Below are 22,460 nucleotides of genomic sequence, written 5' to 3' on the forward strand. Positions count from 1 at the left end.
GATGAAGTGATGGGACAAGATGCCATGATTTTAGTATAGTTTAAAGACCTAGATAAGATTTATTGATTGGATTGTTTTAGAAAACCAACGTCAAAACACTGACAAGATATGTCAATACAGATTGGACATTTTAGGGTAAATTCACTGTATTTCCTACCTGCTTATAGGTAACGAGATAGGATGGAAAAACTATCCTGATCATAAGACATGCACATCAGACTGCAAAAGGACTTCCACACTATTTAACCGAACTGTGGTAAATAGCTTTAAAGTAAGGCAGGCATCATGTGAGGCCTAAGCAAAACATTTTTTAATTTAATTAACTACCTGACCTATTTACAATATTTTTTTTTTCTATTCCCTTAGAATGGGACTGGTGATGGGACCAGCTGCTATGATCTTCGTTTTTTAAATGTTGAGTTTTAAGCCAGCTTTTTCACTCTCTTCTTTCACCTTCATCAAGAGGCTCTTTAGTTCCTCTTCACTTTTTGCCATTAGGGTGGTGTCATCTGCATATCTGAGGTATTGATATTTCTCCTGGCAATCTTGATTCCAGCTTGTGATTCATCTAGCCAGGCTTTTCACATGATGTCCTTGCTGTGGCTAGGACTTCCAAAACTATGTTGAACAGTGTCTAGAGTGAACGTCCTTATTTTGTTCCTGGTCTTAGAGGAAAGGCTTTCAGTTTTTCACCATTGAAAATAAAGTGTGCTGTGTATTTTTCCTATATGGCTTTTATTATGTTGAGGTAGGTTCCTTCTATGCTCACTTTCTGGGAAGTTAATCATAAACGAGTGTTGAATTTTGTCAAAAACTTTTCTGCTTCTATGGAAATTGTCTTATGGCTTTTATCTTTTAATTTGTGACTATGGTGTATCACATTGATTGATTTTTGTGTAAGCATTCTTATATCCCTGGGATAAACCCCACTTGATCATAGTGTATGATCCTTTTAATGTGCTGTTAGATTCATTTTGCCAGTATTCTGTTGAGGATTTTTGCATCTATGTTCACCAATGATATTGCCCTGTAATTTTCTTTTTTTGTGTGATGTCTTTGTCTGGTTTTGGTATCTGGGTGATGATGGCCTTGTAGAATGAGTTTGGGAGTGTTCCTCTCTCTGCAATTTTTTTGAAAGTGTTTGAGAAGGACAGACATTAGCTTTTCTCTAGACATATGATATAATAGAAATCACTAGTGAAACCATCTGGCTCTGGACTTTGGTTTGTTGGAAGGTTTTTGATCACAGTTTCAATTTCAGTGCTTGTGATTTGTCTGTTCATATTTTCTATTTCTTCGTGGTTCAGTCTTGGAAAGTTGTACTTTTCTAAGAGTTTTTCCATGTCTTCCACATTGTCCGTTTTATTGGCATATAGTTGCTCATAGTAGTCTCTTTTGATCCTTTGTATATTTGTGGTATCTCTTGTAACTTCTCCTTTTTCATTTCTAGTTTTATTGATTTTAGTCTTCTTCCTGTTTTCTTGATGAGTCTGGATAATGGTTTATCCATTTTTCTCAAAAAGCAGCTTTTTTAAAAAAATATAAATTTATTTATTTTAATTGGAGGTTAATTACTGTACAATATTGTATTGGTTTTGCCATACATCAACATGAAACGAGCCTATTATACAGAGTGAAGTGAACCAGAAAGAAAAACACCAATACAGTATACTAATGCAGCTTTTAGTTTTATTGATCATCACTATTATTTTCTTCATTTATTTATGCTCTGATTTTTATGATTTCTTTCCTTCTACTAACTTTGGCCCCCTTTTATTCTTCTTTTTCTAATTGCTTTAGGTGTAAGTTTAGGTTCTTTATTTGAGATTTTTCTTGTTTCTTGAAGTAGAATTGTACTGCTATAAACTTTACTCTCACAACTGCTTTTGCTGCATTCTATTGGTTTTGAATGCAAGACCCAGATTTCCCCACAGTCAGTCCCTCCCATCAGGAAGCTTCCACAAGCCTCTTATCCTCATCCATCAGAGCGCAGACAGAATGAAAACCACAGTGTCAGAAAACTAACCAAAACTGATCACATGGATCACAGCCTTGTCTAACTCAATGAAACTATGAGTCATGCCACGTAGGGTCACGTAAGATGGGCAAGTCATGGTGGAGAGTTCTGACAAAATGTGGTCCACTGAGAAGGGAATGGCAAAGTACTTCAGCATTCTTGCCTTGAGAACCCCATGAACAGTATGAAAAGGCAAAAAGATATGACATTGAAAGTTGAACTCCACAACTCAGTAGGTGAACAATATGCTGCTGGAGAAGAGTGGAGAAATAGCTCCAGAAAGAATGAAGAGATTGAGCCAAAGTGGAAACAACGCCTAGCTGTGGATGTGTCTGGTGGTGAAAGTAAAGTCCAATGCTATAAAGTACAATATTGCATAGGAACCTGGAATGTTAGGTCCATGAATCAAGGTAAATTGGAAGTGGTCAAACAAGAGATGGCAAGGGTGAACATCAAAATTATAGGAATCAGTGAACCAAAATGGACCAGAATGAGGGCAAGAATCTCTTAGAAAAAATGGAGTAACCCTCATAGTCAACAAGAGTCCAAAATGCAGTACTTGGGTGCAATTTCAAAAATGACAGAATGATCTCTGTTCATTTCCAAGGCAAACCGTTTAATATCACAGTAATCCAAGTCTATGTCTCAACCACTAAGGCTGAAGAAGTTGAGACTGAATAATTCTATGAAGATCTACAAGACCTTCTAGAACTAATACCAAAAAAGATGCCCTTTTCATCATATGGGACTAGAATGCAAAAATAGGAAGTCAAGATATACCTGGAATAACATGCAAGTTTGGCCTTGGAGTACATAATGAAGCAGAGCAAAGGCTAACAGAGTTTGGCCAAGAGAATGAACTGGTCACAGCAAACACCCTCTTCCAACAACACAAGAGATGACTCTACACATGGACATCACAATGGTTAATACCAAAATCAGATTGATTATATTCTTTGTAGGCAAAGATGGAGAAGCTCTATAACGTCAGCAAAAACAAGACTGGGAGCTGACTGTGGCTCAGATCATGAACTCCTTATTGCAAAATTCAGATTTAAATAGAAGAAAGTAGGGAAAACTCCTAGGCCATTTAGGTATGACCTAAATCAAATCGCTTACAATTATACAGTGGAAGTGACAAATAGATTACAGGGATTAGATCTGATAGACAGAGTTCCAGAAGATCTATGGACAGAGGTTTGTAACATTGTAGGGAGGCACCGATCAAAACCATCCCCAAGAAAAAGAAATGCAATAGTGCAAAATGGTTATCTGAGGAGGCCTTACAAATAGCTGAGAAAAGAAGAGATGCAAAAGCAAAGGAGAAAAGGAAAGATATATCCATCTGAATGCAGAGTACCAAAGAATAGCAAGGAGAGGTAAGAAAGCCTTTCTAAATGATCAGTGCAAAGAAATAGAGGAAAATAATAGAATGGGAAAAACTAGAGACACTTCAAGAAAATTAGAGACATCAGGGGACCATTTCATGCAAAGATGAGCACAGAAAAGGACAGAAAGAGTATGGACCTAAAAAAAGAAGAAGATATTAAAAAGAGATGACAAGAATACATAGAAGAACTGTACAAAAAAGATCTTATTGACCCAGATAACCATGATGTGATTGCTCACATCCTGGAATGAGTGTCTCTCCAGCCAGACATCCTGGAGTCCAAAGTCAAGCAGGCCTTACAACACATGACTATAAACAAAGTTAGTGGAGGTGATGGAATTCCAGTTGAGCTGTTTCAAATCCTAAAAGATGATGCTGTGAAAGTGCTGCACTCAGCATGCCAGCAAATTTTGAAAACTCTGCAGTGGCCACAGGACTGGAAAAGGTCAGTTTTCATTCCAATCCCAAAGAAAGGCAATGCTAAAGAATGTTCAAACTACTGCACAATTACACTCATCTCACATGGTAGCAAAGTAATGCTCAAAATTCTCCAAGTTAGGCTGCAGCAGTACGTGAACCAAGAACTTCCAGATGTCCAAGTTGGATTTAGAAAAGGCAGAGGAACCAGAGATTAAATTGCCAACATCCATTGGATCATAGAAAAAGCAATATAATTCCAGAAAAGCGTCTACTTCCGCTTCATTGACTTCAAAGGCTAAACCCTTTGTGTGGATCATAATGTACTGTGGAAAATACTTAAAGAAATGGGAATACCAGACCACCTTATCTACCACCTGAGAAACCTGTTTGCAGGTCAAGAAGCAACAGTTAGAACCAGACCAGACTGGTTCCAAATTGTGAAGTACATCAAGACTATGTATTGTCACCCTGCTTATTTTACTTCTATGCAGAGGACATCATCCAAAGTGCTGGGTTGGATGAAGCTCAAGCTAGAATCAAGATTGCCAGGAGAAATATCAAGTACCTCAGATATTCAGAAGACACCACTCTAATGGCAGAAAGTGAAGAGGTACTAAAGAACCTCTTGAAAGAGGAGAGATAAAAGCTGGTTTAAAACTCAACATTCTTAGGGCCTACACTATAGCTGACAAGTTAGATTAAGAGTGATGAGCCTAGAAATCTGCGTTTTTAACAAGCTTGCCTTATGAAATGTCTGCTTACTATAATTTGAGAATTACTAGACAGAGACGAGTGAAAAAGTTGGCTTAAAGCTCAACATTCAGAAAACTAAGATCATGGCATGCGGTCCCATAACTTCATGGGAAATAGATGGGGAAACAGTGGAAACAGTGTCAGACTTCATTTTTGGGGGCTCCAAAATCACTGCAGATGGTGACTGCAGACATGAAATTAAAAGATGCTTACTCCTTGGAAGAAAAGTTATGACCAACCTAGACAGCATATTGAAAAGCAGAGACATTACTTTGCCAATAAAGGTCCATCTAGTCAAGGCTATGGTTTTTCCAGTGGTCATGTATGGATGTGAGAGTTGGACTGTCAAGGAAGCTGAGTGCCGAAGGATTGATGCTTTTGAAGTGTGGTGTTGGAGAAGACTCTTGAGAGTGCCTTGGACTGCAAGGAGATCCCACCAGTCCATTCTGAAGGAGATCAGTCCTGGGTGTTCTTTGGAAGGAATGATGCTAAAGCTGAAGCTCCAATACTTTGGCCACCTCATGCGAAGAGTTGACTCACTGGAAAAGACTCTGATGCTTGGAGGGATTGGGGGCAGGAGGAAAAGGGGACGACAGAGGATGAGGTGGCTGGACGGCATCACCGACTCAATGGATGTGAGTTTGAGTGAACTCCGGGAGATGGTGATGGACAGGTGATGGAGAGTGTATTAAAAAGCAGAGACAGCACTTTGCCAACAAAGGTCCATCTAGTCAAAGCTATGGTTTTTCCAGCAGTAACTTATGGGTGTGAGAGTTGGACCATAAAAGGCTGAGCACCAAGGAATTGATGCCTTTACATTGTGGTGCTGGAGAAGACTCTTGAGGGTCCCTTGGACTGCAAGGAGATCAAGTCAGTCAATCCTAAAGGAAATCAGTCCTGAATATTCATTGAAGGACTGATGCTGAAGCTGAAGCTCTAATACTTTGGCAACTTGATGCAAAGGGCTGACTCATTAGAAAAGGCCCTGATGCTGGGAAAGATTGAAAGCAGAGGACAGAGGATGAGATGGTTGGATGGCATCACTGACTCAATGGACATGAGTTTGAGCAAGATCCGGGAGACAGTGAAGGACAGGGAAGCCTGGCAAGCTACAGTCCATGGGGTCGCAGAGAGTCAGACATGACTGAGCAACTGAACAAAACCACCCAATTGGTTTTGGGTCAGTGTGTTTTTGTTGTCATTTGTTTCTAGGTATTTTTTATTTTCTCTTTGGTTCCTTTAGTGATCTTTTCATTGGTTAGAAGTGTATTGCTTAGTCTCCGTGTGTTTGTGTTTTTTACAGTTTTTCCCTGTAATTGATATCTAATCTCAGCATTGCGGTCAGAAAAGGTGCTCAATATGATTTTAATATTCTTAAGTTTATGGAGGTTTGATTTGTGACCCAAGATCTGATCTATCCTGGAGAGTCATGTGCAGTTGAGAAGAAAGTGTATTCTGCTGATTTGGGATGGAATGTCATGTAAATATCAATTAAGTCCATCTGTTCTCATGTGTCACCTAAGGCTTGCATTTCCTTATAAATTTTCTTTCTGTATAATTTGTTCATTGGTGTAAGCAGGGTGTCAAAATCCCCACTGTTATTGTGTTACTGTTGATTTCCCCTTTTATGGCTGTTAGCATTTACTTTATATATTGAGGTGCTCCTTCGTAGGATGCATAAATATTCACAATTCTTGTATCTTCTTGGATTTATCCCTTGGTCATTACGTACTGTCCTTCCTTGCCTCGTATAACAGTTCTTATTCTAAAGTCTATTTTGATCCCCTTACTTTCAGTCTATACATGTCCCTAGGTCTAAAGTGGGTCTCTTGTAGACAGCTTATATATGGGTCTTATTTTTTTATTCATTCAGTCAATCTGTATTTTTTGGTTGGAGCTTTTAATCTATGTACATTTAAGGTAATTATTAATATTTATGTTCTTATTACCATTTTCTTAATTGTTTTGGGTATGTTTTTGTAGGTCTTTTCCTTCTCTTATATTTCCTGCCTAGAGGATTTCCTTTATCATATGTTGTAAAGCTGGTTTGATGTTGCTGAATTCTCTTAACCTTCGCTTGTCTGTAAAATTTTTTATTTCTCCATTGAATTTGAATGAGATCTTTGCTGGGTAGAGTATTTTTGGTTGTAGTTTTCTTCCTTTCATTACTTTAATTATATTCTGCCACTATCTTCTGGCCTGCAGAGTTTCTGCAGAAAGATCAGATTTAAACTTATGGGGATTCCTTTGTATAGTATTTGTTGCTTTACCCTTGCTGCTTTTAATATTTTTCTTTGTGTTTAATTTTTAAAAAAATTTGATTAATATGTGTCTGTCATGTTTCTCCACTGAGTGTATGCTGTATCAAACTCTCTGTGCTTCTTGGACTTGATTGGCTATTTCCTTTCTCCTGTTAGAGTAGTTTTCAACTATAATCTCTTCAAATATTTTCTTACCCCTTTCTCTCTCTCGCATGCGCTCTCTTTTCTCCCCTGGGATCCCTATAATTTGAATGTGTGCATTTAATATTGTCTCAGAGGTGTCTGAGACTGTCCTCAATTATTTTAGCTCTCTTTTTTATTCTAGTGTGCTTCAGTTATTTCCAGCAATCTATCTTCCATCTCATTTATTCATTCTTCTGATTCAGTTATTCTGCTGTTGATTCCTTCTAGAGTATTTTAAATTCAGTTTTTGTGTTGTTCATCATTTTTTATATTATTATTCTTTATTTCTTCTAGGTTCTTACTAAGTGTTTCTTGCATTTGCTCCATTCCATTTCTGAGATTTTGTATCATCTTTACTATCATTGGGCTTCCCTGGTAGCTTAGCTGGTAAAGAATCTGCCTGCAATGCAGGAGACCCTGGTTCAATTCCTGGGTTGGGAAGTTCCCCTGGAGAAGGGACAGGCTACCCACTCCAGTATCCTTAGGCTTACTCTGAATTCTTTTTCTTGTAAATTTTCTATTTTCTGTTTATTTATTTGGTCTTGTGGGTTTTTACCTTCTCCTTCATCTGCACAATATTTCTCTGTCTTTTTTATTTTGTCTAACTTTATGTGTTTAAGTTTTCCTTTCCCCAAGCTGCAGGGTTATAATTTTTGCTTTTGGTCTTTCCCCCAAGTGGGTGAGGCTGGTCTAGTGGCTTGTGTAGAGAGGGCAAGTGTCTGCATTCTGATGGGTGGAGCTGAATCTTTTCACTCTGATGGGAGGGTTGTGTAAAGTGATGTGTTTTGGGGTGTCTGTGGGCTTAGTATGACTTTAGGTAGCTTGTCTGCTGATGATTTGGTTTGTGTTCCTATCTTGCTTATTGTTTGGCATGAGGTATGCAGTGCTAGGTGCTACAGGCAGTTGGGTGGAACTAGGTCTTGGATTTGGATGGAGGCCTTTATGGGAGCGCTCACTTATTAATAGTCCCTGGGGCCAGGAATCCTCTGTTCAGTATCCTGGACTCAGTGCTTCCACCCTAGAGGCTCAGGCCAAACTTCCAGTCAGGGAATCAATACCCCACAAGCCATTCATCATGGTAATAAAAGGGATAAAAAAGAAACCCAGACAAATGTTAAAGCAAAATCTAAAAAAACAGAAGAGCAAAGGAAATATAAGCATGTGTATGCATGTGTGTGCGCACACACACACACACACATACACACACACACACACACACACACACAAGAAACCAAAACAAAACCAAGAGAGCAAAGTAAAAGACAGCAACCAGACAAGCAAAGGAAACCCAAAATGAAATCAACCAACTAAAAACAAAACTAACAAAAATACAAAACAGAAAATAAAACCAAAGCAGAGTGCCAACTGAGGAATAAAGCAAAGAAAACAAAACAAATGGAAAAATGATAAAAAAAAAAAGAACAACAGAAAAGCAAAGTTAATACAGAAGTATATAAAAGATATATATATATATATTTTTTTAATAAAAGAAATCCCCACAAAACAAAAAGGAACCAACCCCTCCCCCCAAAAACAAAACAGAAAACCAAAGTAAAAGTAGAGATAGATTTAAAAAATTAAAAGTATGGTTAAAAAAGAATCCAGCAAAACTAAATAGAAATAATAATAATAATAGGATTCATGTTGATGTATGACAAAACCAATACGATATTATAAAATAATTAGCCTCCAATTAAAATCAATAAATTTAAATTAAAAAAAAAACAGCAATCACAACAGCAGAGAATAAAGAAATTTCAAAAATAGCCAAAGTGAAAGTGAAATCACTCAGTCGTGTCCAACTCTTTGTGACCCCATGGACTGTAGCCTACCAGGCTCCTCTGTCCATGGGATTTTCCAGGCAAGAATACTGGAGTGGGTTGCCATTTCCTTCTCCAGGGGATCTTCCCAACCCAGTGATAATGGCACAAATCAAAACACAAAAACAATAATAAAAGTTTTCCTAGGATCTCAGCCATTGGTGTCCTTTGCCCCACCTTGAATCATTTCCCTCCACTGCTTTCCCAAGAGACCCACAAATGCTGGGGAGGGCTAATCTCTAGACCTGCTGTGGACCCTGTGAGGACAGCTGAGACTCTAATTTGGCTTTTCTCCCATGTGTGCTTGCCATCAATATCCACAGCTGCCAGAGCTAGAGCATTTTCTTTTGTGGGAGCACTCATTATACTCTCATATATTCCATAGATGCAGAGTCTTTAGTTGATGTTGAGTATTTAATCTGCAGCTTGAACAGCTGATGAAAAGGTTTTTGATCCTCTTACTTAATTGCCAGGCCCCTGTTGTTCACTTGTGGTTTTATCACCAACTCCGCATGTGGGCCACTCACAGGAGTCTGCTCCTAAGGCTGCCCTGGAGGACTTGGGTCTGCTGCAGTGGGGACCAGGCATGGAGGTAGCATAGCTGCTTGAGTTGAGGAAGGCTGGTGGTGCCCAGCGTACAGGGAAGCCAGTGGCCATGGATGCAAGAGATAAGGCTCTATTGATTGCTTTTCCTAACCTCCAGAGGCAGGCAGGCAAGGGGCAGCCATGGCTGGTTCTTCTCTATTGCTAGGTAGCCCAGGCTGGTGTGTGGGGAGAGAGAAGCTACAGTGGTGACTCTACTCCCTGCATGTGACTCAGCAGTAGTGCCCTGCTTCCACGGCAGTCCAATTTTCCTCCAAAGGCATTCCCTGTTGTGGATTTTCTCCTCCTATTCCCTTAAGACGTCTCCCCCCAGCCAACGGCAGTCCTCGCCTGGGTTTGCTCTCCAATCCCCAGGCTCCAGCTCCCAGACCCCCTGCATACCCGTGGATGTGGCTTCCAGTCTAGGGTATGTAGGACTGTGGCACAGATTGTCCATATGGTTCTAACTCTATCCAGACTGTCACAGACCAGCTGGTTCATAACTGACAGCCCCAAATTCTTCCCTTCTGTCTCAATTGATTTCCCTGGATGTGGGAATCTCTCCTTTCCTTCAGCTACCCCACCCTGTGGTGTAGGTCTGGTCCTACTTGCTCTCGTCCTTCTTCTCCCTTCTTTCTTTCATCTTAGCCAGTTAAGTGTGGCTCCATATGGTCCTTTCTGGTGATTGAGTTCTCCTGCTAGTAGTGTTCAGCCAGTGTTCTGTGAGAACTTTTGCATCTGCAGAGGTATTCCTGATGCATCCTTGGACAGAGATGCACTCCATGTCCACCCACTTCCCTACCATCTTGGAAAGCCCCAACAAACAGTTTTTAAATAAATAAATTCATTCCTACAATTAAAACCATTCTAGGAAGAATCAGATTTAATAGACCACAGAAAGATGACTATATATTTAACAGTGAGATGAGTTCAGAGAGAGGGAACAGTGTAATCCATGTCCGAATCACATGCTCAGTCATTCTATCCTCTTAAAAACCATAAAAGGAAGCTAGGCCTCTTGTTCCCATTTTACTGATGAGAAAATTGAGGCACATGTAATATGTGACTCACATGTGTAGTTAGATATCAACATTGTTGGTAGTGGCAGGAGTATTTATTTATTTTTTTGGGGGGGTTAGTTATTTTATTTATTTATTTTAATTGGAGGCTAATTACTTTATAATATTGTCATGGTTTTTGCCATACATTCACATGAATCAGCCATGGGTGTACATGTGTTTAAAATATTTGTTGACCTCTACCAGACCACCTGATCTGCCTCTTGAGAAATTTGTATGCAGGTCAGGAAGCAACAGTTAGAACTGGACATGGGACAACAGACTGGTTCCAAATAGGAAAAGGAGTACATCAAGGCTGTATATTGTCACCCTGCTTATTTAACTTATATGCAGAGTACATCATGAGAAATGCTGGACTGGAAGAAGCACAAGCTGGAATCAAGATTGCCGGGAGAAATATCAATAACCTCAGATATGCAGATGACACCACCCTTATGGCAGAAAGTGAAGAGGAACTAAAAAGCCTCTTGATGAAAGTGAAAGTGGAGAGTGAAAAAGTTGGCTTAAAGCTCAACATTCAGAAAACGAAGATCATGGCATCCGGTCCCATCACCTCATGGGAAATAGATGGGGAAACAGTTTCAGACTTTATTTTTTGGGGCTCCAAAATCACTGCAGATGGTGACTGCAGCCATGAAATTAAAAGACGCTTACTCCTTGGAAGGAAAGTTATGACCAACCTAGATAGCATATTGAAAAGCAGAGACATTACTTTGCCAACAAAGGTCCATCTAGTCAAGGCTATGGTTTTTCCAGTGGTCATGTATGGATGTGAGAGTTGGACTGTGAAGAAGGCTAAGTGCCGAAGAATAGATTCTTGGACTGCAAGGAGATCCAATCAGCCCATTCTGAAGGAGATCAGCCCTGGGATTTCTTTGGAAGGAATGATGCTAAGGCTGAAAGTCCAGTACTTTTGCCACCTGATTCGAAGAGTTGACTCATTGGAAAAGACTCTGATGCTGGGAGGGATTGGGGGCAGGAGAAGAAGGGGACAACAGAGGATGAGATGGCTGGATGGCATCACTGACTCGATGGACGTCAGTCTGGGTGAACTCTGGGAGTTGGTGATGGACAGGGAGGCCTGGCGTGTTGTGATTCACAGGGTCTCAAAGAGTCGGACACGACTGAGCGACTGAACTGAACTGAACCATACATAACTGGGGCTTCTTTTTTTTTTTTTAAGTTTTTATTCATTTGTTTATTTTTGCTATGCTGGGTCTTCGTTGCTACATGGGCTTTTCTCTAGTTTCAGCCAGCAGTGGCTACTCTTCATTGTAGGGCATGGGTTCTCACTGGGGTGGTTTCTCTTGTTGTGGAGCAGGAGACCTGAAGCACACAGACTTCAGTATTGTGGCGCATGGGCTTAATAGCTGTGGTTTCTGGGGTCTAGAGCACAGGCTCAACAGTTTTGGTGCATGGGCTTAGTTGCTCCCCGGCATATAGGATCTTCCCAGAACAGGGATTAAACCTAGGTCTCCTGCGTTGGCAGGTGGATTGTTTACCACTGAGATACCAGGGAAGCCTGGGGCACTTTTTGAAAAGAATATATATTATGTGCACAAAATTGCTAGATTTCATATCAAGCTTCGAGAGGGAATTATGTATGTGAGGCACTCTCCAGTTTAACCTTCATAAACTTCTGGGAAAAACTCCTGCTGAATAAGCATAAAGGCAATTTGTCTCCAAGTCTGTCATCCCAGTATGGAGTTATCACTCTCATATTTTCCTAGAATTAGTCTAGCACAACATGAATGTCTAGTTGATGTAGTGGATAGTAGGTGGAAGACATAAAACATGTTGTCAATAATCAAATAGCAAATAAGCAAAGAAGGGTTGACTATACCCGTCTGCTCTTCTTTCATCAGGTGGCAGGTGGAATCTTCACGGTGGCTGATTGTCACCAATAAACCAGATGAGGGCTTAAAGGAACTTAAAAAAGTTGCACACAGAAATGGAATAAAGAATGCTGAAGAAATCTTGAGTATGGAGGTAAGCCGGAAAGGGAAGGTGGTTATTGGGTTGGAGGGAAGTCATGAACTAGTACCTGCCTCCTCCTTATTGAGAGAGACAAACTGCTTTTCTAACAAGGCCATCTAGTTGAGAATGCAAGCTCAGTTTCCTGGTCTTTCATGCCCATTTCTTATAAAAGGAGCTTTGAACACTATACAAGGACTTCTTCCTTTAGTTCATCTGCTGATTTGAACCTGCAGCCTATGTGCTCTCATGGATGCCCTGCCCACTTCCCTCCGCCATGGCCTCATTAAAAAAAAAAAAAAATCATTGTTGCTGTGTAATTTCCTGGAGTCTCCCTTAACTCCCTATATCCTCCTTCATATCATGTTCACACATGTGATTGCATGTGTAATCTGTTGTACTACAAAGAAAGGGAAGGTATCTCTCCTATCCTATTGGGTGCCAGTGTTCATCACAATACCTGGCACTGTGTCAGCAAGTGATATGTGTTTGTTGTTGTTGAAGGGATTGAAAGCGACCATGCAGGAGGAGCTGGAGGCAGCACAGACCAAACCTACTGTGTTTGACTTGTTCCACACACCCAATCTGCGTAAAAGCATCTGTCTTCTCTCCTTTTTGAGGTGGGCTTTACAGAATGCATGTAGTTGTTGCTGTTGTTCAGTTGCTAAGTCATGTCCAACTCTTTGTGACCCCAGGGACTATAGCATGCCAGGTTCTTCTGTCCTCCACTATCTCCTGGAGTTTGCTTAAACTCATGTTCACTGAGTTGGTGATGTTATCTAACCATCTCATCCTCTGAAGCCCCTTGTCCTTTTGCTTTCAATCTTTTCCAACATTGGAGTCTTTTCAAACAAGCTGGCTCTTCACATCAGCTGGCCAAAATATTGGAGCTTCAGCTTCAGCTTCAGCAGTAATCCTTCCAATGAATATTTGGGACTGATTTCCTTTATTATAGACTGATTTGATCTCCTTGCTGTACAAGGAACTCTCAAAAGTCTTCTCCAGCACCACAGTTTGAAAGCGTCAATTCTTTGGCACTCAGTCTTCTTTATGATCCATCTCTCACATCCATACAGGACTACTGGAGAAAACAGAAACTATAAGCAAGGTTAAAAGACAGCCTTCAGAATGGGAGAAAATAATAGCAAATGAAGCAACTGACAAACAACTAATCTCAAAAATATACAAGCAACTCCTGCAGCTCAATTCCAGAAAAATAAACGACCCAATCAAAAAATGGGCCAAAGAACTAAATAGACATTTCTCAAAAAAGACATACAGATGGCTAACAAACACATGAAAAGATGCTCAACATCACTCATTATCAGAGAAATGCAAATCAAAACCACAATGAGGTACCATTTCACGCCAGTCAGAATGGCTGCGATCCAGAAGTCTACAAGCAATAAATGCTGGAGAGGATGTGGAGAAAAGGGAACCCTCTTACACTCTTGGTGGGAATGCAAACTAGTATAGCCACTATGGACAACAGTGTGGAGACTCCTTAAAAAAAAACTGGAAATAGAACTGCCATACGACCCAGCAATCCCACTGCTGGGCATACACACTGAGGAAACCAGAATTGAAAGAGACACGTGTATCCCAATGTTTATTGCAGCACTGTTTATAATAGCCAGGACATGGAAGCAACCTAGATGTCCATCAGCAGATGAATGGATAAGAAAGCTGTGGTACATATACACAATGGAGTATTACTCAGACATTAAAAAGAATACATTTGAATAGTTCTAATGAGGTGGATGAAACTGGAACCTATTATACAGAGTGAAGCAAGACAGAAAGAAAAACACCAATACAGTATACTAACACATATATATGGAATTTAGAAAAATGGTAACGACAACCCTGTATGCGAGACAGCAAAAGAGACAAAGATGTATAGAACAGTCTTTTGGACTCTGTGTGTGGGGGGGGATGATTTGGAATAATGGCATTAAAACATGTATAATATCATATAAGAAACGAATCGCCAGTCCAGGTTCGATGCAGGGTACAGGAAGCTTGGGGCTGGTGCACTGGGATGACCCGGAGGGATGGTATGGGGAGGGAGGTGGGAGGGGGGTTCAGGATGGGGAACACGTGTACACCCATGGCGGATGCATGTTGATGTATGGCAAAACCAATACAATATTGTAAAGTAAAAAAAATAATAATTAAAAAATAAATAAATAAAATAAAATAAAAATAAAAGAGTGGACATGAAACTATTTCATTAATTACAACAGTGTTGTGAGAGGGAGGCACTGATTTGAAGATAAAAGATGAGGGAAACACACCAAATAATACTGCCACAGAAATTAGTATATGAAGTAGAGTTGATTATATCACTGTGTCAGTCTCTTCAGTGAAGGTTTATGTTGAGAATTTCTGTCACAGTGTGGATTTGGGGGTTTATTTTTTCTTTAAATTTTAATGGAAGCAATTTTTGCCAATTGATACATGAAGATATTATGAATATATACAGATTAATGAATATTTCAACATGTAAAAATGTAGCAACCTCCAGATCAAAGCAGGAAAATCCTGATACCCCAGGATTCCCCTCACATATCCTGTACAATAATAAATAATAATAATAAATAATAATACCTCCACCACTGCCTAATTCTTGTTCTCTCCTCACTGCCCTCGCCTGTCCAGCTGCTCTCATCTCTTACACTGCAGAAGAGTCTTGCCTGATCCTGACCTTCACCTAATGTAAATGATAAGAGGATTCTGTGACAGGCCCCCTTTTCTCATGCTCGTTCCTGAAGATTCACCCATTCTGCTGCGCATAACATTAGGTGGTTTTCCTCCCTAGTGCTTCAGTTTTCATTAGATGAATACACTACAATTTCTTTTTTTTTTTTTTCAAATTATACCTTTTTATTATTTTTTAATATAAATTTATTTATTTTGATTGGAGGTTAATTACTTTACACTATTGTATTGGTTTTGCCATTCATCAACATGAATCTGCTACAGGTATACACGTGTTCCCCATCCTGAACCCCCCTCCCTCCTCCCTCCCCATTATGTACTTCAATGTTGGTGGACTTTTATTGGTTTCCAATTTGGATACATTTTATTTGTGTGTTAGCACAAGGGCTTCTGTAAGGAAATCTTGGTCATTGTCTCTTGAGGGGATATAAGTACTCACTTTGGTAGAGTCAAGAGGAGAAATTTTAAATATAATTCTTAATTTTTGAATACTGAATGCTCATGCACGAGAAACATACAGGACAACATAGACCCACTGACAAGCTTAAGTAAGTGACTATTGCATTGCATAATTGATCTCTTCCCAGGCATAGCCTAGTAGACCATTTATGCATTTAACTTTATTATGCTTTTTCATAATGAAGAATGAGGGGGAGGCACTGATTGGGAGATAGAAGATGAGGAAAAGACACCTAATAATACTTACATGGAAATTAGTGCCTCCTTCTTTTGAGGGGCTTCCCTGGTGGCTCAGACAGTAAAGAATCCATCTGCAGTGTGGGAGACCTGGGTTGGGAAGATCCCCTGGAGGAGGGCATGGCAACCCTCTCCAGTGTTCTTGCCTGGAGAATCCCCAGGACAGAGGAGCCTGGTGGGCTACAGTCCATTGGGTTGCACAGAATCTGACACGACTAAGTGACTAAGTTCACAGCACATGCATTTTCAACTTTTCCATATTCACTAGGACATAGACTTGTGTTTCTGAATCCTAGACAATCAGAGTGGAAGGAAAAAGTAAAGATGACAGTCATCAGACACCTTTTTTGGAATACTGTGATCTGTGATGTTTCTTCTATTTTAATGTCTAAGTCTAGTTGTACTAAGTCTAGCTCTCTATAGGTATAGTAGATCATTAAAGTGGGCTTCTTTAAATGTTTTCTGGGTAAAATCTGAAGTGAGATCCTTTGATTCCATTTCTGATGTTACTGTTGGTATATGTTTGCTTTCCTGTATTCTTACACTGTTTCTTAGCCTTAAAAAATCAGGAATGAACTTTAAATTTCCTAGAACTGTGTTAATCCCCAGGGCACTATGCTGTCAAGTCAAGGGGACACAGACAGTATTTTCCAGCTTCAACCACTAGTTGAGAAAATAGAAATTCTTTGCAGTATTGGGATTGGGCGAGGAGGGGGAGGACTCACAGCATATAGACAACCCTCAAAAAGAAATTATTTCCCTAATTTCTAAGTTTTACTATTAATGCTTCTGTTGTCAAGTATTATATACTATCCTGTTTGGAGACTGAGTCACGTTATGTTTCCTCTTACTGTCATATTTGTGTTTAATAAATCAGACAAAAGAATGTCAGAAAAAGTGTTGTTTTCGTATACAGCCATGTAATTTTTACGACAACTTTTCACTTTAAAATGAAGAATTACACAAGTCAGATAGGGCCTTTATTGTTTAATATTGATCTCTGGCTGCCTGGGTGAATATAATCATCAATTATAGTACCTTTGCTCTAAGTCTTATGGCTTATGTCTTTTTTCTTCTTTTTTTTCCCCCACTACAGATTTGCAACCACAATACCCTATTTTGGCATCTTTATGAATCTACAGCACTTTGGGAGCAATATTTTCCTGTTCCAGGTAATCTTTGGAGCTCTCACTGTCTCAGTCCGAAGTCTTGCAGTTTTACCACTGAATCACATGGGCCGTCGACCAACCCAGATGTTTCTCATGTTCCTGGTGGGAATATCCATTTTGGTCAACACATTTGTGCCCCAAGGTGAGAGAAGACTGGACTTTGGGGAAACGAAGGGTCTTTTTCTCATTCTTCAAGGTTTGTTTGGTCATACTTGTCTGAAGCCAGGAGTAAAAAGAGGTCCTAATGAAAGGTTAAGTATTCCCCCAAACCAAACTGATGAGAAATTCTGCTAATAAGTTTTTGAGGAAAGAACTAAAGGTCAGTAAGGGGCAGCGCAAACATATATTTATCTTTCATCACATAGTGGAAACGTCTGGAAAATGGTCCCATTTATTCCAGGTAGTCTCTCTAGGACAGCAATCATTCACTTGTGGTTTTCCCATTCACACATTAAATAGCCAGTAAAGAGGGATGAGGCCTTGCAATTATATCCCATGTGAGAGCATACTATGGCCACTCCTTCTATTTGGGCTCTTCATTACCAGCTTTGATGACTGGTCTACTTCCCCATTTCTATGTATCTACATATGACTGTGAGCTTAAGTCACTATGACTATAGTTCTTGCTTAAGAAAGTCTCCCAGGAAATGAAAAAAAAAATCCTCTTTTTCAAGTGGGGAAGGAGGGTGTAGTAGAAACAAGAACTGAAGCTGAGAAAAATCCTTGTCCATTCCCTATCAGATTACTTTATAAGTTAATAGAATGATGATATGTAATAATTAGGAGAAACTTGGTGGGCAATTTGCATCTCCAGTGCAGGAATGTGACACAGCATTACAGATAGGTATTTTTATTGCTTCTCAGAATATCATCAATAATGCATTAATAATACTTCTTTACCATGGAGTTCTTTCCAATATTATCCAGTTATAATTACATTTCTTTTTATACTGTGTAGAAAACTGATTCCCCTCAATTTTCTCAATTGTTCCTTAATTTTGACAATTTTTCCCAACTAGAGGCTTCAATTTTAGGTTCTTCATGTCTAACATTGATGTAGATCTAGCTTCTCCACAGCCTGTTCACTAATAGAGCAGTACTGTCCTGTTACTCTCTGGTGTCATACTTACCCCATGGCAATGCTGTATCTACGCTAGGTTGGTTGACTTATTTGGGTTTACCTGGGACTTTTCTGATTTTATCAATGAAAATCTCACATTATCAAAACCTTCAAATTCCCAGGATGACTGGTCACTTTAAAACCTGCACTTTAATTACAAACGTCTCAAGATTGGAGCTGAACATTAGACTCAGTAATTGTCCATGTCTTAACTTCAGCAATAAGGATATTGCAAATACCAGACAAAATTAGTGAAAGCAAATTTCTGCCACACTGTTTCCTTTTTCTTTTCTTGCAAATCTCAGATATGCAGATGGATTTGTTGCAATTATTCCAGATAGTTTTATGTAATTTTACCACATATATTGACGATTTTACATTTCTCAGTTTATCAACATATATATATATATTCTATGGTATATTTCAAATCTATCAATAAACCATAGTTTTCTTTTTTTCCTGAGTAAATTTGGTGGATGCCACTTCCTCCAGCCCAGATTTCTTAGTGTTGCTGGTCTTCCTGTCTCCAGAAATGCAGACCCTGCGTGTGGCTTTGGCAAGTGTGGGAATTGGCTGTGTTGCTGCCTCTGTGTCTGCTCTTTCTGTCCACTCTAATGAACTCATCCCCACTCTCCTCAGGTAAGAGTTTATGGATGCTCTGCCAGGATCTAAAGTATGACTTTCCCATCTAACTGATGCTTATTTCAGGAGTGAACACAATAAGATCTTTAAGTTATAAATTAATCATTTGTAATGGTAATACTATATCAATAGCAACTATAGCCAAAGTTAATTGAAAAACCCAACTTTGTTCTGTGTATTGTTCTGAGCAGTAATTCAATTATCTTCTCATTAATCTTTTGAATCTCTTATTACTATAGGTCCAATGTGTAACATTCCATATAAAATAATGAAAATATATCAATACACTTGACAAAGACAGCTAGAAAACCAGGGAGCAAATCTCAATAACAAGGGTTTATCATCAAGCTCATGCATATAGTAATTGTGTTTCATTGCAGAATAATATCTCATGAATTTTGTGTGCAGATATTTACTGAATTACTATATCATGTCATTTATTCCTTCAGGGCAAACTTTTTAGGATTAGATATGCTAGCTAGTAGATGTGGGGCAACCCTGGCTCCCCTCTTGATGACCCTAGTAGTGTATCTACCCATCCTGCCCTGGATCATCTATGGAGTCTTTCCAATCATTGCTGGTCTTCTCATTCTTCTCCTACCTGAAACCAAAAATCTGCCCATTCCTGACACCATCCAGGATGTGGAAAATAAGTGAGTAAACCTACCATCCCCTGGGAGGGACTGTGTGCTTTGGATCTGTGGGTGAGAAAGGCAACACACCTCATGAGTCCCTCAGATCACTGGGGAGGCTGAGCCTTGCCTCGGATACTCCCATCTTGGGCCATTATCTTCATGAGAGGCAAGGTCATTTCCATCCATTGTGAATTCTAGTCTAGACTGCAGAGATCCCCTCTGCCCTGTTCTCATTGGTAGTTTTAGTGCTGAAGTGATGGTAATTAGCTCTGTTATGATTTTACATCCTACCTGTCCTCATGAGAAACACACATTCATATTGGGATCATGATCCTCAGATCCATAAGAGCTTGGGATAGAGAGGAAAGAAATGGGATGACTGGTGAAGGAGCATTGTTAGAAAAATCACATTTTAAGGACTTTCCCACAATTTAAGGACTTTCTGTGGAAAGGCAGTAAAAAAGTTATTTATTTGCATGTGGCTGTAAGATTCAGTTTTGCTGCCACAAGTTATGCAAAGATTGAGGATAATAAGAAACTGGAAAAGGCATTTTAAAACTATAACATTGTATCTTAGTTTCATAGGGCTTCTACAGTAGAATCTGATAAACTGAGTGACTTAAACAAAATAAATTTACTGTGTCAAGTTTCAGGAGGCTGAAAGTCTGAGCTCAAGTTGTTGGCAGGACTCTACATTTTCTGAAGGCTCTAGAGAAGGGTCTGTTCCAGGTCTCTCCTGGATTCTGGTAGTTCCTTGGCTAGTGGAAAATAGCTCCAGTCTTCACATCGCATCCCCCTGGCATCACTTTATGTCTCAAGTTCCCCTCTTTTAATAAGAACATCATCATATTGGATCAGGGGCTCTTTCTACTCCAGTTTGATCTCATCTTAATTAATCAGCAACAATCCCGTTTTCAAATATGATAATTGCATATTCTGAGGTAGATGGTTAAGACTTCAATATATATACTTTGGAAGGTACACAACTGAACCTATAACAAGTTGGGAACTCCTTTAGATTTTTAACCCACCTCCTGACTTATCAAAGGTGTCATTGGCCAGAGATCCAAATGACAAAGTGAGAATCCAAAAAGACCAAGTGCGAGTAGCACTTTTAAGTGCATTCATGTGCCTGCACAGTTGGTGTCATTTAGTCGCTAAGTCACATCTGATTCTTTTGGGACCCCATGGACTGTAGCCCATGAGGCTCCTTTGTCCATGGAATTTACCAGGCAAGAATATTGGAGTGGACTGCCATGCCCTTCTCCAGGGGATCTTTCTGACCCAGGGATCAAATCTGTGTCTCTTACATTGGCAGGAGAGTTCTTTACCATTGAGTCATCCTGATTCAGTGGTAAGGAATCTGTGACTTAGTGACTCAATAGCAACAATGAAAAAAGCTGATTGTTAGGGATCAGTTTGTACTTGTACAAGGAGGGCATCCAAACTTACTTTTATTTTTTCTCTTTCATAATGTCTATTCTTATTTTCTGATTGGTTGGTTAATTTGTTGTTTCTCCTTTGGTTTTTCAGCCAAAAATTCTCAAGAAAAATAAATGAAAAAGATTCTTACATAAAAGTGACAAAATTTTAAGGCTCTTCATGGTCTTGCTGGTGAGGAAGAAAAAATTATGAAGAAAAAATATCTCCAGGAGTAGATATCTCCTTTATATCTACAAAATGGCAAGAAAATACACTTGAAAAATACATCTCATCTATAATTATTGCATTAATTGGCAATTAAACATGTAATAAATGAGAATATGTAATTCCATGAACAGTCCCATTTTGGGGGGAAGGAGTCAAAAAAGTTTCAAATTTGTCAATAAATTATTAATAGACAATGTGATTCAGAAACAGAGGAATACCATGGCAGGTTCATGTAAGGAGGACCATATGATGAACTCTAAATAAATTTGCAAAAGTCAAATCAATCAATGTAATACACCACATTAACAAACTGAAAAATAAAAAGCCATATGATTATCTCAATAGATGCAGAGAAAGCCTTTGACAAAATTCAACATCCATTTATGATAAAAACTCTCCAGAAAGCAGGAATAGAAGGAACATTCCTCAACATAATAAAAGCTATATATGACAAACCCACAGCAAATATTATCCTCAATGGTGAAAAATTCAAAGCATTTCCCCTAAAGTCAGGAACAAGGCAAGGGTGCCCACTATCACCACTACTATTCAACATAGTTTTGGAAGTTTTGGCTACAGCAATCAGAGCAGAAAAAGAAATAAAAGGAATCCAAATTGGAAAAGAAGAAGTAAAACTCTGTTTGCAGATGACATGATCCTTTACATAGAAAACTCTAAAGACGCCACTAGAAAATTACTAGAGCTAATCAATGAATATAATAAAGTTGCAGGATATAAAATCAACACACAGAAATCCCTTGCATTCCTATACACTAATAGTGAGAAAATAGAGAAATTAAGGAAACAATTCCATTCACCATTGCAATGAAAAGAATAAAATACTTAGGAATATATCTACCTAAAGAAACTAAAGACCTATATATAAAAAACTATAAAACATTGGTGAAAGAAATCAAAGAGGACACTAATAGATGGAGAAATATACCATGTTCATGGATCAGAAGAATCAATATAGTGAAAATGAGTATGCTACCCAAAGCAATCTATAGATTCAATGCAATCCCTATCAAGCTCCCAACGGTATTTTTCACAGAGCTAGAACAAATAATTTCACAATTTGTATGGAAATACAAAAAACCTCGAATAGCCAAAGCAATCTTGAGAAAGAAGAATGGAACTGGAGGAATCAACCTGCCTGACTTTAGGCTCTACTACAAAGCCACAGTCATCAAGACAGTATGGTACTGGCACAAAGACAGAAATATAGATCAATGGAACAAAATAGAAAGCCCAGAGATAAATCCACACACCTATGGACACCTTATCTTTGACAAAGGAAGCAAGAATATACAATGGAGAAAAGACAATCTCTTTAACAAGTGGTGCT

At 39.1% G+C, this 22,460-nt stretch overlaps 1 protein-coding gene across 1 annotated transcript in view; it reads left to right on the forward strand.

Annotated features, from left to right (window-relative positions):
- LOC522784 (solute carrier family 22 member 10) overlaps positions 1 to 21,454 on the forward strand; it is a 36,845-nt gene extending 15,391 nt beyond the window's left edge. Inside the window, exons 5-10 of the mRNA XM_002699301.6 lie at positions 12,371 to 12,494; positions 12,984 to 13,099; positions 16,993 to 17,207; positions 18,716 to 18,824; positions 19,277 to 19,480; positions 20,996 to 21,454. Of these exons, the coding sequence (XP_002699347.1) occupies positions 12,371 to 12,494; positions 12,984 to 13,099; positions 16,993 to 17,207; positions 18,716 to 18,824; positions 19,277 to 19,480; positions 20,996 to 21,056 (829 nt within the window). The 3' untranslated portion in view covers positions 21,057 to 21,454. The remainder of the gene's footprint in view (positions 1 to 12,370; positions 12,495 to 12,983; positions 13,100 to 16,992; positions 17,208 to 18,715; positions 18,825 to 19,276; positions 19,481 to 20,995) is intronic.
- Positions 21,455 to 22,460: the final 1,006 nt, after the last annotated feature.

This window comes from Bos taurus, chromosome 29 (genome assembly GCF_002263795.3).
Source record: "Bos taurus isolate L1 Dominette 01449 registration number 42190680 breed Hereford chromosome 29, ARS-UCD2.0, whole genome shotgun sequence".
NCBI lineage: Eukaryota > Metazoa > Chordata > Mammalia > Artiodactyla > Bovidae > Bos > Bos taurus.